Here is an 18,891-nt window from a genome sequence, read left to right as displayed (position 1 = left end):
TTACGGGTTGTCGACTAATTTTGTACTACCAAATATTTGAATAATATTTGTTTGTTTCAGACCAAATAAGATAAATATTTTATATCTGTAATAACATAATTCATTTCTACATTCTCATATCCTTCCTCAAAAATATTAATGAAACAAAATATTTGGGATACGCCACATATGTGGCCAATAATATTTCATATCACATTGATAACATAAGTTATATTTACCCTTTGAAGAGTTATCTGGAGAACTCTCATTGTTCTCTTATTTATTACTATGTTCCCACTTTTAGTGATCCATGATTATATCTTTTATTTTCTTTATGTTTGCATTCACTTCAAGGAATGCAACAAATCTAGTGGGGCATACTTCTAAACGCCTCCATTGATTCTTTATTTCATAATCACCATTGCAAAACATGCGTGGATTTTAAATCAAAATCTATCTATTCATGTTGTCGTGATTAGTCTCCAATTATAATAAACATGGCATAATAAATAAATTATAATAAAATATACCGAGATTCTTTAACATCATTGTATCACCTTGGCTATTATCACGAGCAATATTACAAGTAGTAAAACAATTTTGTTTTCGTAATAACATTTATAATCTAATAGTAAAAAATCATTTAATAAACAAAATCAAAATTTTAGTGTACAATACTTGAAAGTTATTTGATACACATTGTATCAATTTCAAAACCATATATATGTTATAAAATCTTTTGAAGCTTCTAATCAAATATTTATAAATTCAATTTAAAATATATAATACAATCATTCAACATTAGAAAGTTAGTAAGACTCAATAGATCAACTATGGTAGGTTAATAACACTTTCCACTATAATTTTAATCATATTACAAGAATATTTAATGACAGAATTCAATAATCAAATCTTTAAACATCTAAATATTATGCGAATCTTAGTTTAAAAGAAACCTTAAAGTAATAATACTTTTTTTTTGTAAAATAATTTTTCCAAAAATCAATAAATAAAGGAGAAAAACATACCACGTAAGAAATATATAAATTTCTTTGCATAAAAGGACATAAAAAAATTTTAGAGATTTATGTGTACCTAATTGTTTAAAGGCTCTAATGATTACCCATAGTGCGCGTAGCAGCTCTAGGAGGCAATTGACAACAATAAAATTTTGGATATTTTTGTGACTTATGGAGAAAAACAATTAAAAGAGAATCGTTATGATAACGTGTTAAAAAATAAAAGACAAAGAATAAAGAACAAGGAGAATGAGAATGAGCGTAATTTATTGATCAATCAGAATATTTGCAAAACCTACTTCTAATGACTATTAGAATTGAAAGTACATCAAAGACTTATATGGATCTTGATGGATATCCACTTAATAAGATATTCATAATACTATTTAAATAGTGAAATTTTTAATAATAATTATAACTATTTATTAAAATAATCATATCTCTTAATTATAATGTTTTTAATAATTAAAAGAAATAACATTTCATCAGCTATAATTTGGATTCCATATAGTCTGTCACATTGAAACGTTTCCATTTGGTCAAATTTCGTAAACGTAAAAGTCCATTTACTGTTATTAAATTCATTTTATATAGAATATTTTAAAGTTAACTTCAAAATACAAATAAATATATAAAATAATTGGTAAAAAGAGTCAAAATTGGTTGCTGATTGTTTCAATAAATCCTCACTCCTGTAAGTTTATTGCTATAATTAGTGGATAGTACTCTTTCTAGGAGTTGTTGGTAGCGTTAAGTTTGAAATTAGTCTATTTATAGTTATATTCTTTAATTTTAAAGTTGGAAAAATCTCAAGTTAGGTGACATAACTACAAACTTTCAAAAAGAAATCCCTCACTCATGTAAGTTTATTGTTATTAGTGGATACTCTTTCTAGGAGTTGTTGGTGGCATTAAGTTTGAAAATAGTCTATCCAAAATTAAGATTATATATCAACTTTTACTTTATTATATTTATATTCTTTAAATGTAAAGTTGGAATAAATATATTCCATTATCAAATCTGTTGAACATCTAGAAAATTTTAAGTACTGAACCAAGAAATTCTAATTCAAATTTCGGTGATAAAAATCTCAAGTTAGGTGACATAACTACAAATTTTCAAAAATAAAGGACCAAAAGTGTAATTTGTTTAAAAGCATTTTATAGAATATAGCTTGTTCACGTAATAATTTAAAATATAATTCAAACGTGTTTCAATATATATAAAACGTGATTATTTAAATATTTTAAAATTTTAATACGGATTTTTTATATATTAAAATATTAAATATATTTTAAAAGGATAGTTTAAACAAATATTTTTAATTATATCAAAATATTCGAAATATATTTTAAATTTTAATAGTTTATGTAATATAAAATATGTAATTTCATTATTTTAATAGTTTATATTTTATAATTTTGAAAGATCAAATTAAATTTTTATCAGTTTTAGAGGAGTCAAAATATAATTTTATTATTATTAATTTAAAATTTTATAAATTATAAAAGGTGTAAAATAAAAAAATTTCCATTTTAAGTACAGTACCCGGCACCCGCTCCACCACTAACAAGTGCAGTTAGTCAACAATGGCTAGAAATAAAAAATAAAAAAATAGTGACAGAAATTTCATGGAGATTAGATAAATCATTGTTCCTTTAAATAAAGTTTACAATAAGCAGTTGAATATGAGAGGATGAATGAATAATTGGGAGCATCTCTTCTAATTTACAAGTAAAAAGGACAAAATAGCATCAAACATGATATAATTACTAAAGGAACATCAGGCTGTAATTCAGAAGCAAGAGCAGAAAAATGAGTGGCTTGATGAAGTTTGTAATTCTTGTCTCATCTTCTTTCTTCCTCTCAAAACATTATATCAAAATTTAGGTTAAATTTTCTATTAAAATTCTATCATTCTAAATTTTGAATTGAACAAATCGTTTTACGGTTCATTTTCAAGATTCGAGATTATCCTATTTAATTATGTTATTTTTCATGTTTGAACGTACATTATTTTCTTAAAAGTGTGAAATACAATATATTTTACCATTGTACTCAATAGTTATTGATTATATTTGAGATTTTTAAAAGGAATTTTAAATAAATTTAAAAGAAAATCAAAACATGATAGAACATTGATTTTAAAACTTGAAGGTGAATTAGGTAAGAATAGTGGTGAGGATGGAGATTTTAGAGAGAATGCTTCATTAAAAATAGTTAATTCAACTCTTAATAATTAAGCTAATTATTGTTTATTAATGAAATGTATTCAACATTGAGTGATGTATTATAAAAATATCAATTTTTAAAAGATTTTTTTATAATAATTCTTTATAAAATAATATATAAATATTAAAAGTTAGTGTGAGAACAAATAGATATTATTTTCTAATTATACCAATTTTTATTATTGATTGTTGACACCATTTTTTTTTTATGAAAACGGGGTCGACTTAGATTTTGAAAATAGAATGAAAACGGGAGTCGCCACCAATCTTTTTTGATGAGGTGTGATCGGGTCACCTCGAAAAGTGGTTGTTTTTAATAAACGATTTAATTTTTATTAAAACAAAGATTTTGGTCTACAAAATTCAAAAAAAGGGTTCGGAATCGGTTACGCACGAGGAAGGATTAGCACCCTCGATACGCCCAAAATTGGTACATAGTTGATTAATTAGTGTCTTAGTGTCGAAAATTAAAAATTTGAAGAGTTTTAAAAATACAATCCTTAAAAGAAACTCTGATAACGTGAATTGAAATATAAGATTCTCTTGTTCCGAAGGAATATCACATCCAGCACGTTAGGACACGATACTCTAAACCATCGAAACCAAGATCACCTTATAGTTTAATGAAACCATACTTTGAAGCTTTAAGAGGATATTTGGCTATTTAGTCGAACGAGAAATCGAAACCCAGCACGTTAGGGCACGTTTTCTCGATTTTCCAAACGCGAAATATTGCCTTATTTAAAAGTTTAAAAAGGATATTTGGCTATTTGGTCGAACGAGAAATCGAAACCCAGCACGTTAGGGCACGTTTTCTCGATTTTCCAAACGCGAAATATTGCCTTATTTAGAAAAACTTTCCTTTTGATGTTTGGTGTTAATGCTTGACAAAACAATAACGAATACGACAAGGTAAGCAAAGTAAAGTGAGTAACAACAATACAATAGGCAAAATGAAATGACGAGGCGATTACATAAACAAAGCAAACAAATAAATAAATAGAACTAACATTTTAGAAAAGCACAAGTGTACATGAATAAATAAACAAACACCAAATAACAATGATGACAATAAATACAATTATGTAAAATGTATATGCATGTATAATTTTAAGCCATAAAAATAAGAAATGCATATAAATTATAGAGTATGAAAACATAGATAAATATATACATATATAAAAAATCGGTAAGTATTATAAAATAAAATGTAAATATGTGTTTATATATATTTACAAATTGTAATAATATAAAATATATGTATGTGAATTATAAAATATGTGAAATATACAAAAAGTATTTTTAAGAATATAAAGAATATATATAAGTATGTATATGATGTAAAATATGTATAAATATATGTAAGTATATAAGAATTATGAAATATGAAAATATATTTAAGTATGTATAAGTACGTATATATACATATATATGAATTAAGATGTATGTATTTATGCCTATATCTATGTATACATAAAAATATGAAATATAAAATATAAAAAGTATATTTATAATAAATGAAAAGTATGTACGTAAATATATATTATAAAATGTATCAACAATTTGAAATTATGAATATTAAAATATTTTAATATAATAATATATAAGATGATGACATATAAATTTAAACCAAATAAATAAATAAATAAAATAAAAACTTGAGATAAATACTAGTTAATCTAAAATAGTTTAAAATAAAATATATAAAAGAAAGTCTTAAATAATAAAAAAGACAGTTTAAAAATATATAAAAATAGTGTTAAAAGGATCAAGGGTGCAATTGAAATCATAATAAAACAAAGGGATAAATATAAAAAAACAAAGAGGAAAAAGGGACCAATTCGCCACGCGCTGAAAGTATCAGGGAGCGAAGAAGAAAATATCCTAAACCCCTTAGACGCGGCATTTCAAGGCAAGTGATCGCGCATAGTCAGAGGACCTGCTTGAAGCGGAGACAAAACTCGCGGGCCAAATCGAAAGAAAAAAAATGGTCAGATTGCATCTCAGCGACGAATGGAGGGACCAAACGCGCAAATTACCCATTAGGGTAAGAATGCGCAGGTCTTCCCCTCAAATGGCGCCTTTTTATTTGGTGCATTTAAGAAAAATTCTCATTCTTGCCTCTGTTTTCTTTTTCCTTTTTTAGTTTCAAAATCATTCCCTTTTTTTCAAACACCGACCCTTGGGTTTCTTAGCCTCCAGTGCACCGCCGCCGCAGCCATGAAGACCGGTGGCCGACGACGGAGAAAAAGAGGTCAAAGACCTCGGCCTTAGAATACCCCGAGGGCTGAACCCTTCAACCTTAAAAAAGAAAAGAGGAAGATTCTCAGCACCCTCTAGATCCGGCGGTCGCAAAGGAGGAGAACCCTCCGTGAGCCGGATCCCGGCGCTTCCTCGGTAAGTCCCCTCTTCCCTTTTTATTTTCACGTTTTCTTTGTAAAAATTTCGTAAAAAATGCGTAGATAAATAAATGAAATAAATAAATGATAGATGATAAGAAACGGAAATCAGAAAAAACTAAAGAAAATAATCAGATTTCTATCAACCTTTTAGAATCTCAGTTCTGTATTTCTTGATTCACTGATGTGTGTTCGTAAAAAAAAACAACGGTGAGATTCGGGCTTTTATAGCCGAATCAAAATGATTTCTTCTTCTTTATTATCTGTTAACTATTATTATTGCTCGTGTGCTTCCTTTTTGCCATTATATTTAATTTTCGCAGGTGTCAGACGCGTGGACGACCGGTGGTAGGCGAGCCTTGGGCGGCGGCGGCGTGTGAGGAGCTGGAGCGGCGCACCTGGCAGAGGTGTGCATGCGGCTAGGGCTAGGTTTTTTTGCTGAAACAAATTTTAATTTACTGGGCTTTGGGCTGTAATTTTTGGGTTATTTTCATTTGTTTTGGGTCTTTAGGCCTAGGTCAAAATTGACCTGTTACAGCTGTTTCTCTTTCCTCATTGTCGTGTAACGAGAATGAAGCAAAGACTTTTGACGGGTCAATTTTGTTATAACTATTTAATAGAACTGGTGGGTAAGAATACAAATAAACTTATAAAAATTAACCAACGCCACTTTTTTATATTAATGAAAATAGTACACTGAACATTAGGAAAAGTATCATATTCTATAAAAACTTCTGCAATAGTTCTTGATAAAACAACCTTTGAATATTTGAAGATGAAGGAGAATGGATAAATGCTTTGTTTTTGGGTTTTAGCATATAAAATGAAATTCCTCTCTTATCTATACGAATTCTAATGTCTACTTATAAAAATATAACTATTTAATAGATGTTTATTTGTTAAAAATAAATACAATTGTTCATTATTTATTACTAAAATAATCCTAATTTTTTTTATTAATAATCAAGTAACTGCATCACTTTTGAATAAACAACTTTTATTAGTAACCAAGTCAACTTTTAATTACTTACAAATTTTCATTTACTACTATATTGGAACACTATAGTGAAAAATATGCATGGATCTTACCATATCTGTTGATCCAGGTGTAAACATGTGGCTGCACTCTAGGAAATATATCATGCTTCAAGGCCATAGGTTTGCTTAATGCTTCTTGTCTCATCTTGGTAGCTTCTTCATTGTTTCCATGGATGAATTTGTAAGGAGGTCCTTTGATTCCCTGTGAATTCATCAGATGCTGTAGACGGAGAGGTACCCACAGGTAATCATAAAGGAACTTTATTAAAGCTACGAGGAAGAAACAACATGGGACAAGAATTACAAGCTCCATCAAGCCACTCATTTTGCTTGTCTTAATTCTGAACTCAGATGCTCCTTGTAGTCTCAATAACAGATGCTCCTTGTAATTTAAGGGGTTTTTTTAATAATCGGTAGTTATCATCACAATAATTAACTCCGTCGTATTAGTCTTGTCTCAATCATTAAAAAAACAAAAGACAAAAAAAAAACGTGTCAGCAATTCCTGGATATGGGTTAGTGTCCTTTTTTCCTTTTGGATCCTTCGAACAACATAAAGATTAGTTGGAAGTATAAGTCAGACATATTATTATATAAGTTAAAACATCAATGTCTATCACGCCTTATGAGTAGTTTTGTTCACATGCCGAGTAGGACGCCCGGCTTGGATTAGACTTTAGACGGAGAGTTTTTTTTTATAGGTCTAATATGATATTAAACTTCAGACTTTAATTTTAATTCTTATTTATTTTGAATTTTGAAATTGTAGTCCTGATTTAATGGTAACAGTTAAATTTATTTGATTAAATTATGTCATTATTCTTGTATTATGCATAAAGTTATAGATTTAGTCCATATTCACCAATTAGATTTTTTGAATTTCAAAATTTTAATCTTAATGCAAATGACAGTCGTTAAATCTATTAATTAATTTTTGTGAATAAAATGTGAAAATAACAAACAAACATAGCATTACATATGTGACACTATGTTTGACACATCAATTTTAAAATAAATCATTTGGTCATGACTAAAATTTTCAAATTTAAAAGTACAAGAACTGAAAATAACCAAATTAAAATATAAGTACTAAATCCATAACTTACGCAAAGTACAAGATCTAATAGAAAATTATGCCCTTTTTAATATTAGTTTTCATTCATCTCACCTAAATTCAATTTAAAAATAAAAATAATATAAATTTAATGATCATATTAATATAAAAATATATTTTCAACATTTTATTAATAGATTAGTAATGAAACAAATTGTTGGAGCAGATCAAATTCAGGTCTAGGCTTAATTATTATTATTTTGGAGCAGCAGGTACTTACGAGTATTAAAATAATCATATAGCGATTATTGATTATTGATTTATCTTATTGATTAAATGACTTACATGTTATAGAATTTCTCCAGAGGTGCTTTTGTGATTGGCTCCAACTCCGCTACTTCCAGTGTCAACTTTGGTCAGACAACCAAGAAGGTATGGAGGCGACCGGATGAGCTACCGGATATTGACGATCAGATGGTTGGTAGGAATGGTTTGCAGATGAAGGAACCAATGATGCCTAGGACATCCTTTAAGGACACGTTTTTTGGGTTCTTCATTACATCATTCTAGTGTTTCACAAGATGATGATTTTGAGTTCCATGAGGGGGACATCACAACGACTAATGTTGATGGAATACCTTCTCTTAGTTTTTCAAATCAGGTTCACAAATTTATTGAGAAGCGTATGGTGTGGGTACTGTCAACATCAAACTTTTGGGCCGACGCATAACTTTTAATGCTTTCTCTAACAAGGTGTATGTACTCTGAAAGCTGAATAAATCCATTCAATTAATGGATTTGAAGAAAGATTTTTACTTGATCAAGTTTCAGGATGACGATGATTACTCAAAGGTGCTAATGGATGGGCCATGGGTTATATTATGGCATTACCTAGCAGTTTGGCCAAGGTTGCCGCTCTTCTCGACATCTCCATAAGCTAAAGTTTTATCAATTACATAAAGTAATAACATGTAGGCAACATCATGAATAAACAGAATCAATAACAAAAAGCATGGCAAAGAAGAAACTCCCCCTTAATTGTAGCATTAACACACTCCCCCTCAATAAGGTGTTTCAACATAGGGTGCAATGGATGCTAACTTATCAATAGCTCTGTAGGTGAGAGTTACAACTCATGGAGCAACAAGGATTTTTACCACAAGATCTCTAGAGAGCATAAATATTTTCATCTTGATTTTCAAAAGTTGTTGCGTCAGTTTCCACTTCACGATTCTAACATACATCAATCAATTGTCAATCTTTTCTCACCCATACATGTTTCTAGTTGTATCTTGATTGAGTTGCAACTTGTCTTCAAACAATTGTCATATTAGGTCATTCAACATCTTATAACAATGCGGTTTGATATGACCAACCATATTACAATAATGATAGATAACCCAGTTTCTCTTCTTATGTTCATCAAATCCTTGAGATGACCTCTCATTCTCCCTCATATAGATTTTTACCCTTGACCTGGAGCAGTGATAGGAGCAGTGGGCGTTGGTTCTGCCACTACTTGCTTCCACCATTAATCTTTCAACATGTTAAAGTATTTAGGTCTAATATGACCAAGAGCTCCACAATAATGAAAAAATAACTTGATGGTTAGAGATTTCAACAAGGATCAAAACATACTTCTTGGAACATTCCACTTGATCATCATTATTGGTAAGTAACACCCCTCACCCGGTCCGGTTGTCGGGCCCGAGCTACAGGATTCTACAACAGTTAATTGAATAAATCACATACATTTCTAACTTTAACATTCAATGAAACAACAAAACAATTTATAGTTCATTTATAATATGACCTACAAACAATTACGAGTCTCAATCAAGCTTATGAAAGCTCTTAAACCAACCTAGAAACAAATAAAGACTTAATTACAAACTTTTAAACATCAAGGAGAAATTTGCAATACAGGGTTACATGGTTGTGTGCTTAGGCCGTGTTACGATCGGTGACCGTGCGAAATTCAAGTCACATGGTCGTGCAACCTGGCCGTGTAACTCAATGAAATCGTGGGAACCTAAATGCAAAAACTTACAAACAATCACACGGCCGTGTGGCTAGGCTGTGAGAGAGACTAAAACCGTGTGGAAATTCTAATGACCAAATCTACAGTATCACATGGGCGTGTGGTCACCCCATGTAACAAATTGGAACTGTGTAACCCAAAACCTCCCAATTAAAAACAAAGCATACGACCATGTCACTTACCCGTGTGTAATATTTGGCCGTGTGTTAGCCTGTGTATACAAAAAAGGTACCTTTTTCAACAAACTATCAAAATCAATTCATCACCTAAGTTATGCATAATAACTATCCACTTGATAACTCATCCAAAATGTACAATTTCATGCCAAAATAAATCACAAACCATGATCCCTAGAATCTAATTAATATGCCTCAATAGCACCATAATATAACATGCATCAATTCAAGTAATTAATCTTATCTCATGTCAATTAGATTATGATCACATATATGCCTTATATGAAATCCAAACACCAAATTATCATCACGCATAAATGACCCTATCACCAAAACATTACATTCAAATGCTATCATTCAAGTCAAAAGTTAGCATATCAACTTGCTAACAAACATATATACAATTATACATCACCATTTAACACTCAACTTCAACAAAACATGTATTTACAAATCAACTCCTATTACATGCCACATCACTGAGTTTAATGGTTTAAAAGTCTACCAAAGTGGAGGTTGGATAGTATGACCTTCGAGATGATCCTATCACCTAGTTCTGCAAAATGTTAACTACAAGAAATAGAAAATGAAACAGAGTATGCTTTAAATAAGCTTAGTAAGTTCATAGGTTTAAAACAATGTAACTTACCTTAATTCCCACAATTACATGACAAAACAATTAACTAAACGATTTATCCTATTACCACAATTCATATCAACAGTGAGTTCATCACATTTAAGTCATATCATTCCATATTATACAAATTGATCCAAATCAATATCATGTCAACTAACCATTGAACATAAGCAAACTTTACATCATTCATCTATCATTTATTATATTATATTTATTACTATTCAACCAATGTCCCATTTATAAAAACCGTTAACTTGATGAACTATAATGAACAAATACGAATACATGGGTAACCACTTAAAACACATATGATTGCTCAAACGAGCCATACCATTGATGAACACACTTGGGCACTAAGTGTCAAGCCTGTAGACTATACATCCCTCCAGAAACACACCTGGGCACTGAGTGCCAAGCTTATAGGCTACACATCCTCCCCCCAAAATACACCTGAATCACTGTAACTATAACTTAATAATTCGCAATAAATGCTAAATTTTGATACAATCAGTGTGATCAGCACATCATTACCTCATCACATATCAAACCCATACAGCGTGCGAAATACCCCTATTGGCATGCCAATTGTATCCTATCATATGTTCATTCGGGCTTAGTACACATTTCTAAACATCATTTTACAATTCGATCCTTTCTCATCTTTGGTACCAATTTGTAAACATTTTCAAATACATTCAAATATCATGAAAATCAATTTGTAAACCGTGTACCAGCACACGTCCACAAGTCATTGCACAATTGATTTTGTGGAAAAGATTTTCAACACCAAAAATGACAAGTTTTGTTGCTTGTTGTAGTGCTAGATACGAAGGACACTACCATTGGCACTTTGGCAACTACTTCAAAAAAGTCTACCTCAATGATAAAACATTTATCAAGGTTGAACAAGCCTTCTATCGAAACCATTTTAGAAAACCGTGGATCGACTTTTGAAAATGAAAATTGGGAGCCGCCACCGATCTTTTATTATTAAGGTGTGATCGGGTCACCTTGAAAATAATTTTAGGTCTGCGAATTTCTGAGAAAATAGGTTCGGGAGTCAGTTACGCACGAGGAAGGGTTAGCACCCTCGTAACGCCCAAAATTGGTACCGAATTGATAGTTTAACGTCTTAATGTCGAAATTTTGAAAAGATTTTAAAATACGATCCTTTTCTTTTGGATAAAATGAATTAGACGATGAGATTCACTTATTTCAAAGAAATAAATCGTCACACTCAGTAAGTTAGAGTGCAACATTTTAAATCTTCAAAATTAAATTTATCTCTTGACTTTTAAAACCCATGCGTTTTGAGAAGGTTATCCGATTATTTGAATTAAATGAGAAAATCAAGACCCAGTAAGTTAGGGCTTGATTTCACAATATCCCTAAATATCGAATATTGCCTTTGTTAGAAAAATCCTCGTCTCGAGAAAATAACATGTCATATCCAATGCGTTAGGACACAACGTGTCGAATTCCCGAGAATGGGTTATTTGAAATTTGTATGTAAAGAAAATCTCGATTATTTAGATTCAACGAAGAAAATCGGAACCCAATACGTTAGGGCTTGATTCTTTCGAAGATCCCAAATACTGATTATTACTTATATTTTTTTAAATTTCTTTTTTTTGAAAATCTAAATAAAATGGGCGTAATGGAATGATGATGATGTAAGCAAAATAATACAAACGAGGGCTACGAAGTAAAATAAATACAAAGACAAACTAATAAAATACACAATTGCAAACATATAAGCAATAAAATTATAACATTCATTCTAAATGATGATGAAAATATAAATAAAAGATAAATAAAGAAATGAATAAAATTACAAGAGTAATATATATATATGTATATATAGGTATAAAAATTTGTAAGATAAAAAGCATGTAAGTATATATATATTCGTGAAATTAAAATGTGTATTGATATATTAATATATATAAATTATAGAAATATATATGAAAATATAAGTATGTACATATTTAAAACAATAGAACATAAAAATATATATTTAGGAATTGTTAAATATATGTATAGGTTATAAAATGTATACGTGCATATATATATATATTTAAAAAATTATAAAGTATAGAAGTCGCATGTATATACATATATATAAATAAAATGCATATAGATTATAGAATATAAAAATATATATATATATATATATATATATATATATATATATATATATATATAAAACAAAGTTTAAAAACAGTATAAGTGGGTAAAAATAATAATAATAAAGATATTTAAAGATATTTACATTTAGCTAAACAAATAAATAGAAATATGGCAATAATAGGTAATACCAATGGTGATAATATTAAACTTATTAATTTTAAATAAAAATAAATAAAAAATAAACAGAATAATAAAAAGACTAAATTAAAAATTAAGATGAATTTCGAGATTAAAGCTGTAAATAACTAAAAGAATGGTCCAGGGACCAAAATAAAATGCGCTAAAAGGGCGAATGACCAATCAGGAAATAATCCCCACCCTAACACCCAGCGTTTCAACACGGACTAAAATGAAACAGAAATGAAATGATAGGCCAAATTTAAAAGAAGCAGCATAAACCAACTTGAAACCAAACACAAACAAGGAGGACTTGGAGCGCAAATAACCCTCCCTTTTCAAAACATGCGGGTCAAGCCACGATCGGATCGGGTTATCGGGTCATGGCTCCAATATGGCACCGTTTTGGAGCCACTGATCAGACTCCAAACGGCGTCGTTTCACATCTCATAAGGGCCAAAGTTAAAACCCTAATCTGATAGGCATCCTTTCATTCTTTCAAAACGAAAAGAAAGAGAAAAAATAAAAGAAAAATAAAATAAATAAAAAAACAAAAAAATAGAGAACTTAAACGCTCTCCTCTCTGCGCCTCTCTTGCGCTCTCGACCCCTGCCGAGACTCCGATGGCGACGGAGATGGTCAGAGATCCGGCGGCCAGGTAAGAGTTCTAACTTCTCCCTCTTTCTGTTATTTGCTCTATATATATAGACTTATATGAGGCTAATAACAAACGATAAGAAAAAAACCATCGGAGAAGAAAAGAAAGTGGAAGGAAAAGAAAACCTTTTTTTTTTCTTTCTTTTGTATTGATTTTCTGCGTATGTTCTACAATATGCGTTCCCCCCTCCCTTACAAATGCTGGAAAATGGCATTTTTATTGCCGAAAAAATGAAAAAAGTTCCCCAAGAATATCCTACTATTTCTGCCCTTTTTGCTATCATTTTCTGTTGTTTTGCTCTGCCCCTGCTTTGTTTGTTGCGTTCGCTGCAGGTTGTTGCAGGTGCGAGGCCGTACGAGGCCAACTGGAGGCTCGTGATGGCGCTACGTGCGTGAGGTGCGCGTGGCTAGGGAGAGGAGGCCACTGTTGCGGCGGTTGGGGGGTGAATGCTGCTAAAGAAGGCTAGGGTTTCGGTGGATTTGGGCCATTGGGCTGGGGTTGGCTGATGGGCATTAGAATCGGGTTTAGGTTTGGGCTAGGATCTAGGCCAATTGGGTTGATTGGGTTTGATGTCTGTAAATGGACATTTAGACTATTATTAATTTTGTTTTTGTATTATTATTTTTTGATTCATGGGCTTTTAACTGGCTTATTTTTTGGTTTATGAGCCGGGCAAATATTGGGCCTTACACCTTCCATATTTAGAGCACAAACCCACCTTCACAAAGTAACTTTTAATTCATCTTGATTTATCAAAATCTCATCAAATCAATTATCATTAATATAAGGATATAAAATATCATAAAGTTAGTCTACATCTTCTTGGATTGCATATCTTAGTATATAAGGTAAGTAGGCCACATAAGAATCCTTGAAAAGTAATTTTATTTGATTCAATCTCTTCTTTAATAATAAACACGAGATTATCTAAACAATATTCTGATAACACTCTAGAATAATGTATTTTTATGTATTAATTATGTATTTATTCTGAGTATGATCTTGCTAATTTGAGCTATTTATGATCTTTTATCTCATAGGGACTAAATTTGAGGCAAAAGCAAAATTTAGGGCCAAAAGCGTGAATTTAGAGATAAAATGGGCCAATGTGCGACACAAGAGGAAAAGTTGGTGCCAAAAGTGCAAGCATGGAGGACACAAGGGTTGAAATGCAAAAAGAAGAGATTTTATTCTATTAAACTTTATTTTAATTATATTAGGATAATTAATATTGAGATAATTATTAAGGATTATTTTTAGGATTTTATTTTATCTTTATTTATCTTCAATTAAATGTATTTATCTTTTAGGAATTTAAGTAGGATTAGACTATCTCCCCTAGCACTATAAATAGGGGGTGAAGTGACTCAAAAGGGGATCCAGATATTTTTCTAAAAACACTTTCTCCCCAAAAGTTTAGGCTTTTGTTCTTCTCATATTTCTTTTTAATAAAATCTTTATTTTTATTTATTTATTTTCTTTTCTACCACAACCATGAGCCACTAAACCCATCTAGCCGAAGGTTGTCAAAAATCCCCAAAAGAGTTCATGAGGCTTAGAATTCGTACTTAGCCTCCTCGCTGAGTATTCTTCGTTTCTCCGCACTACGGGGCTGACGCTTCCGTCCATGTCCCTTAAAAAGTAAGCTTTTCAACGTATGCAAAGGCGACCGCTTTGTATGTTTTGGGAAGGTTGCACAGTCGGTTCGTTAGCTTACTGCGTCAGAGGTTGGCGAGCCCAAGAGACAAAATGGCGTGGGATTTGCCATTGAGAAGCGTTGATCTAGCATAAGACGATCCCACAGAAGTGATTGTTGGCTAGAGTCAAATTCCACTAAATCGTAAGTCTAAATCCTTGGAGCTGGTGGTCGTAGGCGTCCTCTTCCACTATAACTGGCTTATTGGGTTTGGGAAGGATCATCTAAAAGCCGAGGATTGAACCCAAGGCGGAACGAGACAACTGGAGGCTGGAATCTCCCATAAGAATTTCTTTTCTCTCAATTCTATTTTTAATTTCTCTAATTTTAGATTCAATATTCTTAAATTTGTTTTTATTTTATTTTTCGTTTTCAAATCCAAACATTTTATTATGTTATTTTTTTATTTTATTTTTTTCAGGCACCTAAGTTTTCTTGGGCAAGATTTTGCCTAGGATTTTACGGAGCAAGATATTTTGCAAGTCCATTCCTAAGGATTTGACCCAACTTCCTTTTACTATTCTTTTTCATTATTTATTAGGGATAAGATATTTTTTGTGCTTTCAACGACCGCATCAAATTCTAAAAAAGATGCAAGCAAAATAATCAAAATATTTGGGTCAAAATTACCAACAATAAGGAAAATTTTGTGGCTTGCGTAGTGCCAAGTGTAACAGTCACATCTTGAGTCACTACTCCTAAAACTTGCCTTAACACATTCTTTTTTATTGATTGCATGTTTTACCATATGGGAAACCGGTAGCTACTTGCATATCATTATATATAAAGGTGGGAATAGCTTAGGAATAGAGAAGGGGTAGTAAAAGCTAGAACCTTAGATATATTAATTGTCATCTCTTAATAGCTATGTAATTCAAAAATTATTATGTAGCGGTTCAATTATTACTTGAATTCCATGTTGTGGTCGAACGGTGAGAATAAGTATTGGAGAGTGGACATAGGCAGGGGAAAGAGTAATGGTGTAACGTTGTAGAATCATGGAGAGAGCAATCTTGGTTTCTATTGTTGCAAATGTCATACCAACACAAGATCGAGGACCCAATCCGAAGGGCAAAAATGCAGCCGCGGTGTAATTGGTAGCTTTGGCAATCCCGTCGGCAAATCTCTCTGGTTTAAAAAGATGCACATTATCCCCCCACAAGTGAGGGTCACGGTGAAGTCCAATATTTAGAGGCAGAATATCTAATTTAGCAGGCAAGACTAACTTTCCCAACTGTACTTCTCTTGCAACTGTTCTTGCCAAGCCATTTGACGGACCATACAATCTTAGAGTTTCATTGATGATCATGGTCATCTGTTTGCAAAATAGAAAATATGTTAGATTACATCATGTTGTGAAGGCTATTTAAAATCTTGGTTTGATTGTTTGCTTACTGTTTTAAGTTTGGTGATGCCTTCGAGATGAGGATTTTGGTTACCAAATATGTCAATCACCTCCCTTCTTGCTTTTTCTTGCCAATCTCCATAGATTGCCAAATGCAAGACTATCCATCCCAGTAGGGAATTAACTGTTTCTTGTCCGGCAATGTAGAAAGTTTTACATTCATCTACCAGGTCTTGCAATGAAAGCTTATTTTTCTCATCCAAATCATTATAGGCATCTACAAGTAATCCAAAAAAATCATTGCCGAAGCTATCGGCTTCCCCATTCACAACTTGGTCTTCTCTCTTCTTAACAATCTTTATTACACAATCTTGTATTCCTTTTGCAAGTTTTTCAGACTCTAGCAAATCAGTAGATTTCCATAGCTTGCTGGAAAAGCAAACTATGGTAAGCTATATATAAGGAGAAAACCAAAAGCTATGGGGAATAAAAGTCCAAAATTTGCATTCAAAAGCTAATTGAAATAAAGGAAAAACTTGGGATTAACTAAGGTTATAGGGAACATACTTGATGAAAGGAATTGTAGTCTTGGACATATTTAGATTAACAAGTATTTTCAACTTGTACAGTAGGGCAAAAATCTTCTCCCCCTCCAAGTAACTGCTACCAAATGCTGTTTTGGAAATCACTTCTGAAGTCAATAATCTAAATTCTTGAAACACTTCAATCTCCTGGCCTTCTTGGCCATTCCACTTTTCTAGCATTGTTTCAACACTAGCAATCATTGCTGGAGTCATGTTCTGTCCAAAGAATCCTCCAATATGTAAGTAGTAGCGATGGAAAACACTTTTCAACACAAAACCATGCATGAATTCAAATTAGATTTTATTCTAAGCTAGAAAGCCAAAAAATAATTATTTTGTTTTTTTTTTTTTTGGAATAATGCTTTCAATGAAATTACTTTTTTTAATTTATATCTAACATTTTATGTGGTAAACATAATCAAACTTTTGAAAAATATTTTTTCACGATACTTCTTAACTTCGATGAGAAACTCATCCTTAGCAAACAATACAAAACTTTACTAAAATATTGTAGTGTGTGTATAATTCTCGTAAATTAATTACACCAAGTTTATATATTTGGAGGATTTACCTTTAGGCTTTCCCCATGGAAAGTGTGATTGGCTAGCTTTCGATACTTTGCCCATTTTTCCCCCTCAGTGAACGCAAGCCCATTCCCCATGAGCTTCCTACTAATTTCTGGAAGCTTCACTTTTTGAAAAATATTTTTACTATTTTTCAAAACCTCTTTAACTAGTTCAGGCTCAGAAATCACCAATTCAGCTCGAGCACCGTCCCAATAAACAAAGTTCTTCCCTAATCACATAAAAAGAAAAAGGATCAATCTTTCTTAGAACTACGAGTTATAAATCTTAGTGAAAAAAAACTGCATGGATCTTACCATATCTGTTGATCCAGCTGTAAATATGTGGCTGTAGTCTGGGAAATAAATCATCTGTCCAGGCCACAGGTTTGCCTAATGCTTCTTGTTTCGTTTTGGCAATTTCCTTGTCGTTGCCATGGATGAATCTGATAGGAGGTCCTTTGATTCCCTGTGAATTCAGTATATGCTGTATACGCAGAGGTATCCACAGATAATCGTAAAGGAACTTGATTAAAGTTACGAGGAAGAAACAACACGCGACAAGAATCACAAGCTCCATCAAGCCACTCATTTTTCCTTCTCTCAACACTGAATCCAGTTGCTCCTTTAGTTATTCTATTGTGATTTCCATATTTAACAAAGCATTTAAATGGTAATTGAGTGGGATATGGTTGTCATCTTTCCTTTTGTTCCTTCGTAGATAAGGTAAAATATCATATCTGTGCTGTAATGTCTTACCATTAATGAGGAGGCTTGAAATAATTTAGTCATTATTTATACGTTTTTGAGGGTGAGATGATACTAATATTAATGCACCAAATTATATCAGAATTCTCTTGTGCTTGAGCGAGAATAGTATTAGGATGAATGACCTAGGTTGTTAGAAATATATTATTACAAAATAAAATTATTAGCATTGACAGGGAAAAAAAATCAATTGAGCATAAATAATAAAAGAATCATTATTGTGTTATGGAAGAACAAGCAACATCGTCAGTCACTCAATTATACTTAAGTTTTACCGATTAAGTCTTAACTCGATTAGTATAGGTATTATTGTCAATGCAGGAGTATGTTGGTTTAAGTGTGCTGAAGTGCATTATCCTCCTAATTATGGATTGATAAGAGATCACTATAGATAGTT

General features: G+C 31.5%; 1 protein-coding gene and 1 long non-coding RNA gene across 3 annotated transcripts; one reads left to right on the top strand and one right to left on the bottom strand.

The window, feature by feature from the left end:
- The first annotated feature begins 4,677 nt into the window (after window positions 1–4,677).
- Window positions 4,678–7,098, top strand: LOC105796546 (uncharacterized). Of its 2 annotated transcripts, XR_001134470.2 has the most exons (3): window positions 5,054–5,626; window positions 5,952–6,035; window positions 6,735–7,098. It is a non-coding gene; the product is annotated as an uncharacterized LOC105796546 (long non-coding RNA). The 2 variants fall into 2 exon arrangements; XR_008194182.1 differs by having other exon boundaries at window positions 4,678–5,626; window positions 5,952–7,098.
- Window positions 7,099–16,073: 8,975 nt separating this feature from the next.
- On the bottom strand, window positions 16,074–18,318 carry LOC128039712 (cytochrome P450 CYP749A22-like). The gene is made up of 5 exons (XM_052627960.1): window positions 18,045–18,318; window positions 17,736–17,959; window positions 17,148–17,380; window positions 16,631–17,009; window positions 16,074–16,550 (listed from the first exon to the last, which is right to left on the bottom strand). Exons 1-5 carry the CDS (start codon window positions 18,316–18,318, stop codon window positions 16,110–16,112), a joined length of 1,551 nt encoding a protein of 516 aa, XP_052483920.1. The 3' UTR covers window positions 16,074–16,109.
- Between the last annotated feature and the right edge of the window lie 573 nt (window positions 18,319–18,891).

This window comes from Gossypium raimondii, chromosome 3 (genome assembly GCF_025698545.1).
Source record: "Gossypium raimondii isolate GPD5lz chromosome 3, ASM2569854v1, whole genome shotgun sequence".
Taxonomy (NCBI): Eukaryota; Viridiplantae; Streptophyta; class Magnoliopsida; order Malvales; family Malvaceae; genus Gossypium; species Gossypium raimondii.
Note: the sequence above shows the minus strand (reverse complement) of the source record. Positions and strands in the feature narration are given on the sequence as shown.

What these genes read in the sequence shown, in the direction of transcription:
- LOC128039712 (XM_052627960.1), bottom strand. Translation starts at nt 18,318, where the DNA reads ATGAGTGGCTTGATGGAGCTTGTGATTCTTGTCGCGTGTTGTTTCTTC. An exon ending in TCCATGGGGAAAGCCTAAAG is followed by an intron (nt 17,381 to 17,735) that starts GTAAATCCTCCA and finishes TTCTTTGGACAG; the next exon opens with AACATGACTCCAGCAATGAT. An exon ending in GCATCACCAAACTTAAAACA is followed by an intron (nt 16,551 to 16,630) that starts GTAAGCAAACAA and finishes TTTTGCAAACAG; the next exon opens with ATGACCATGATCATCAATGA.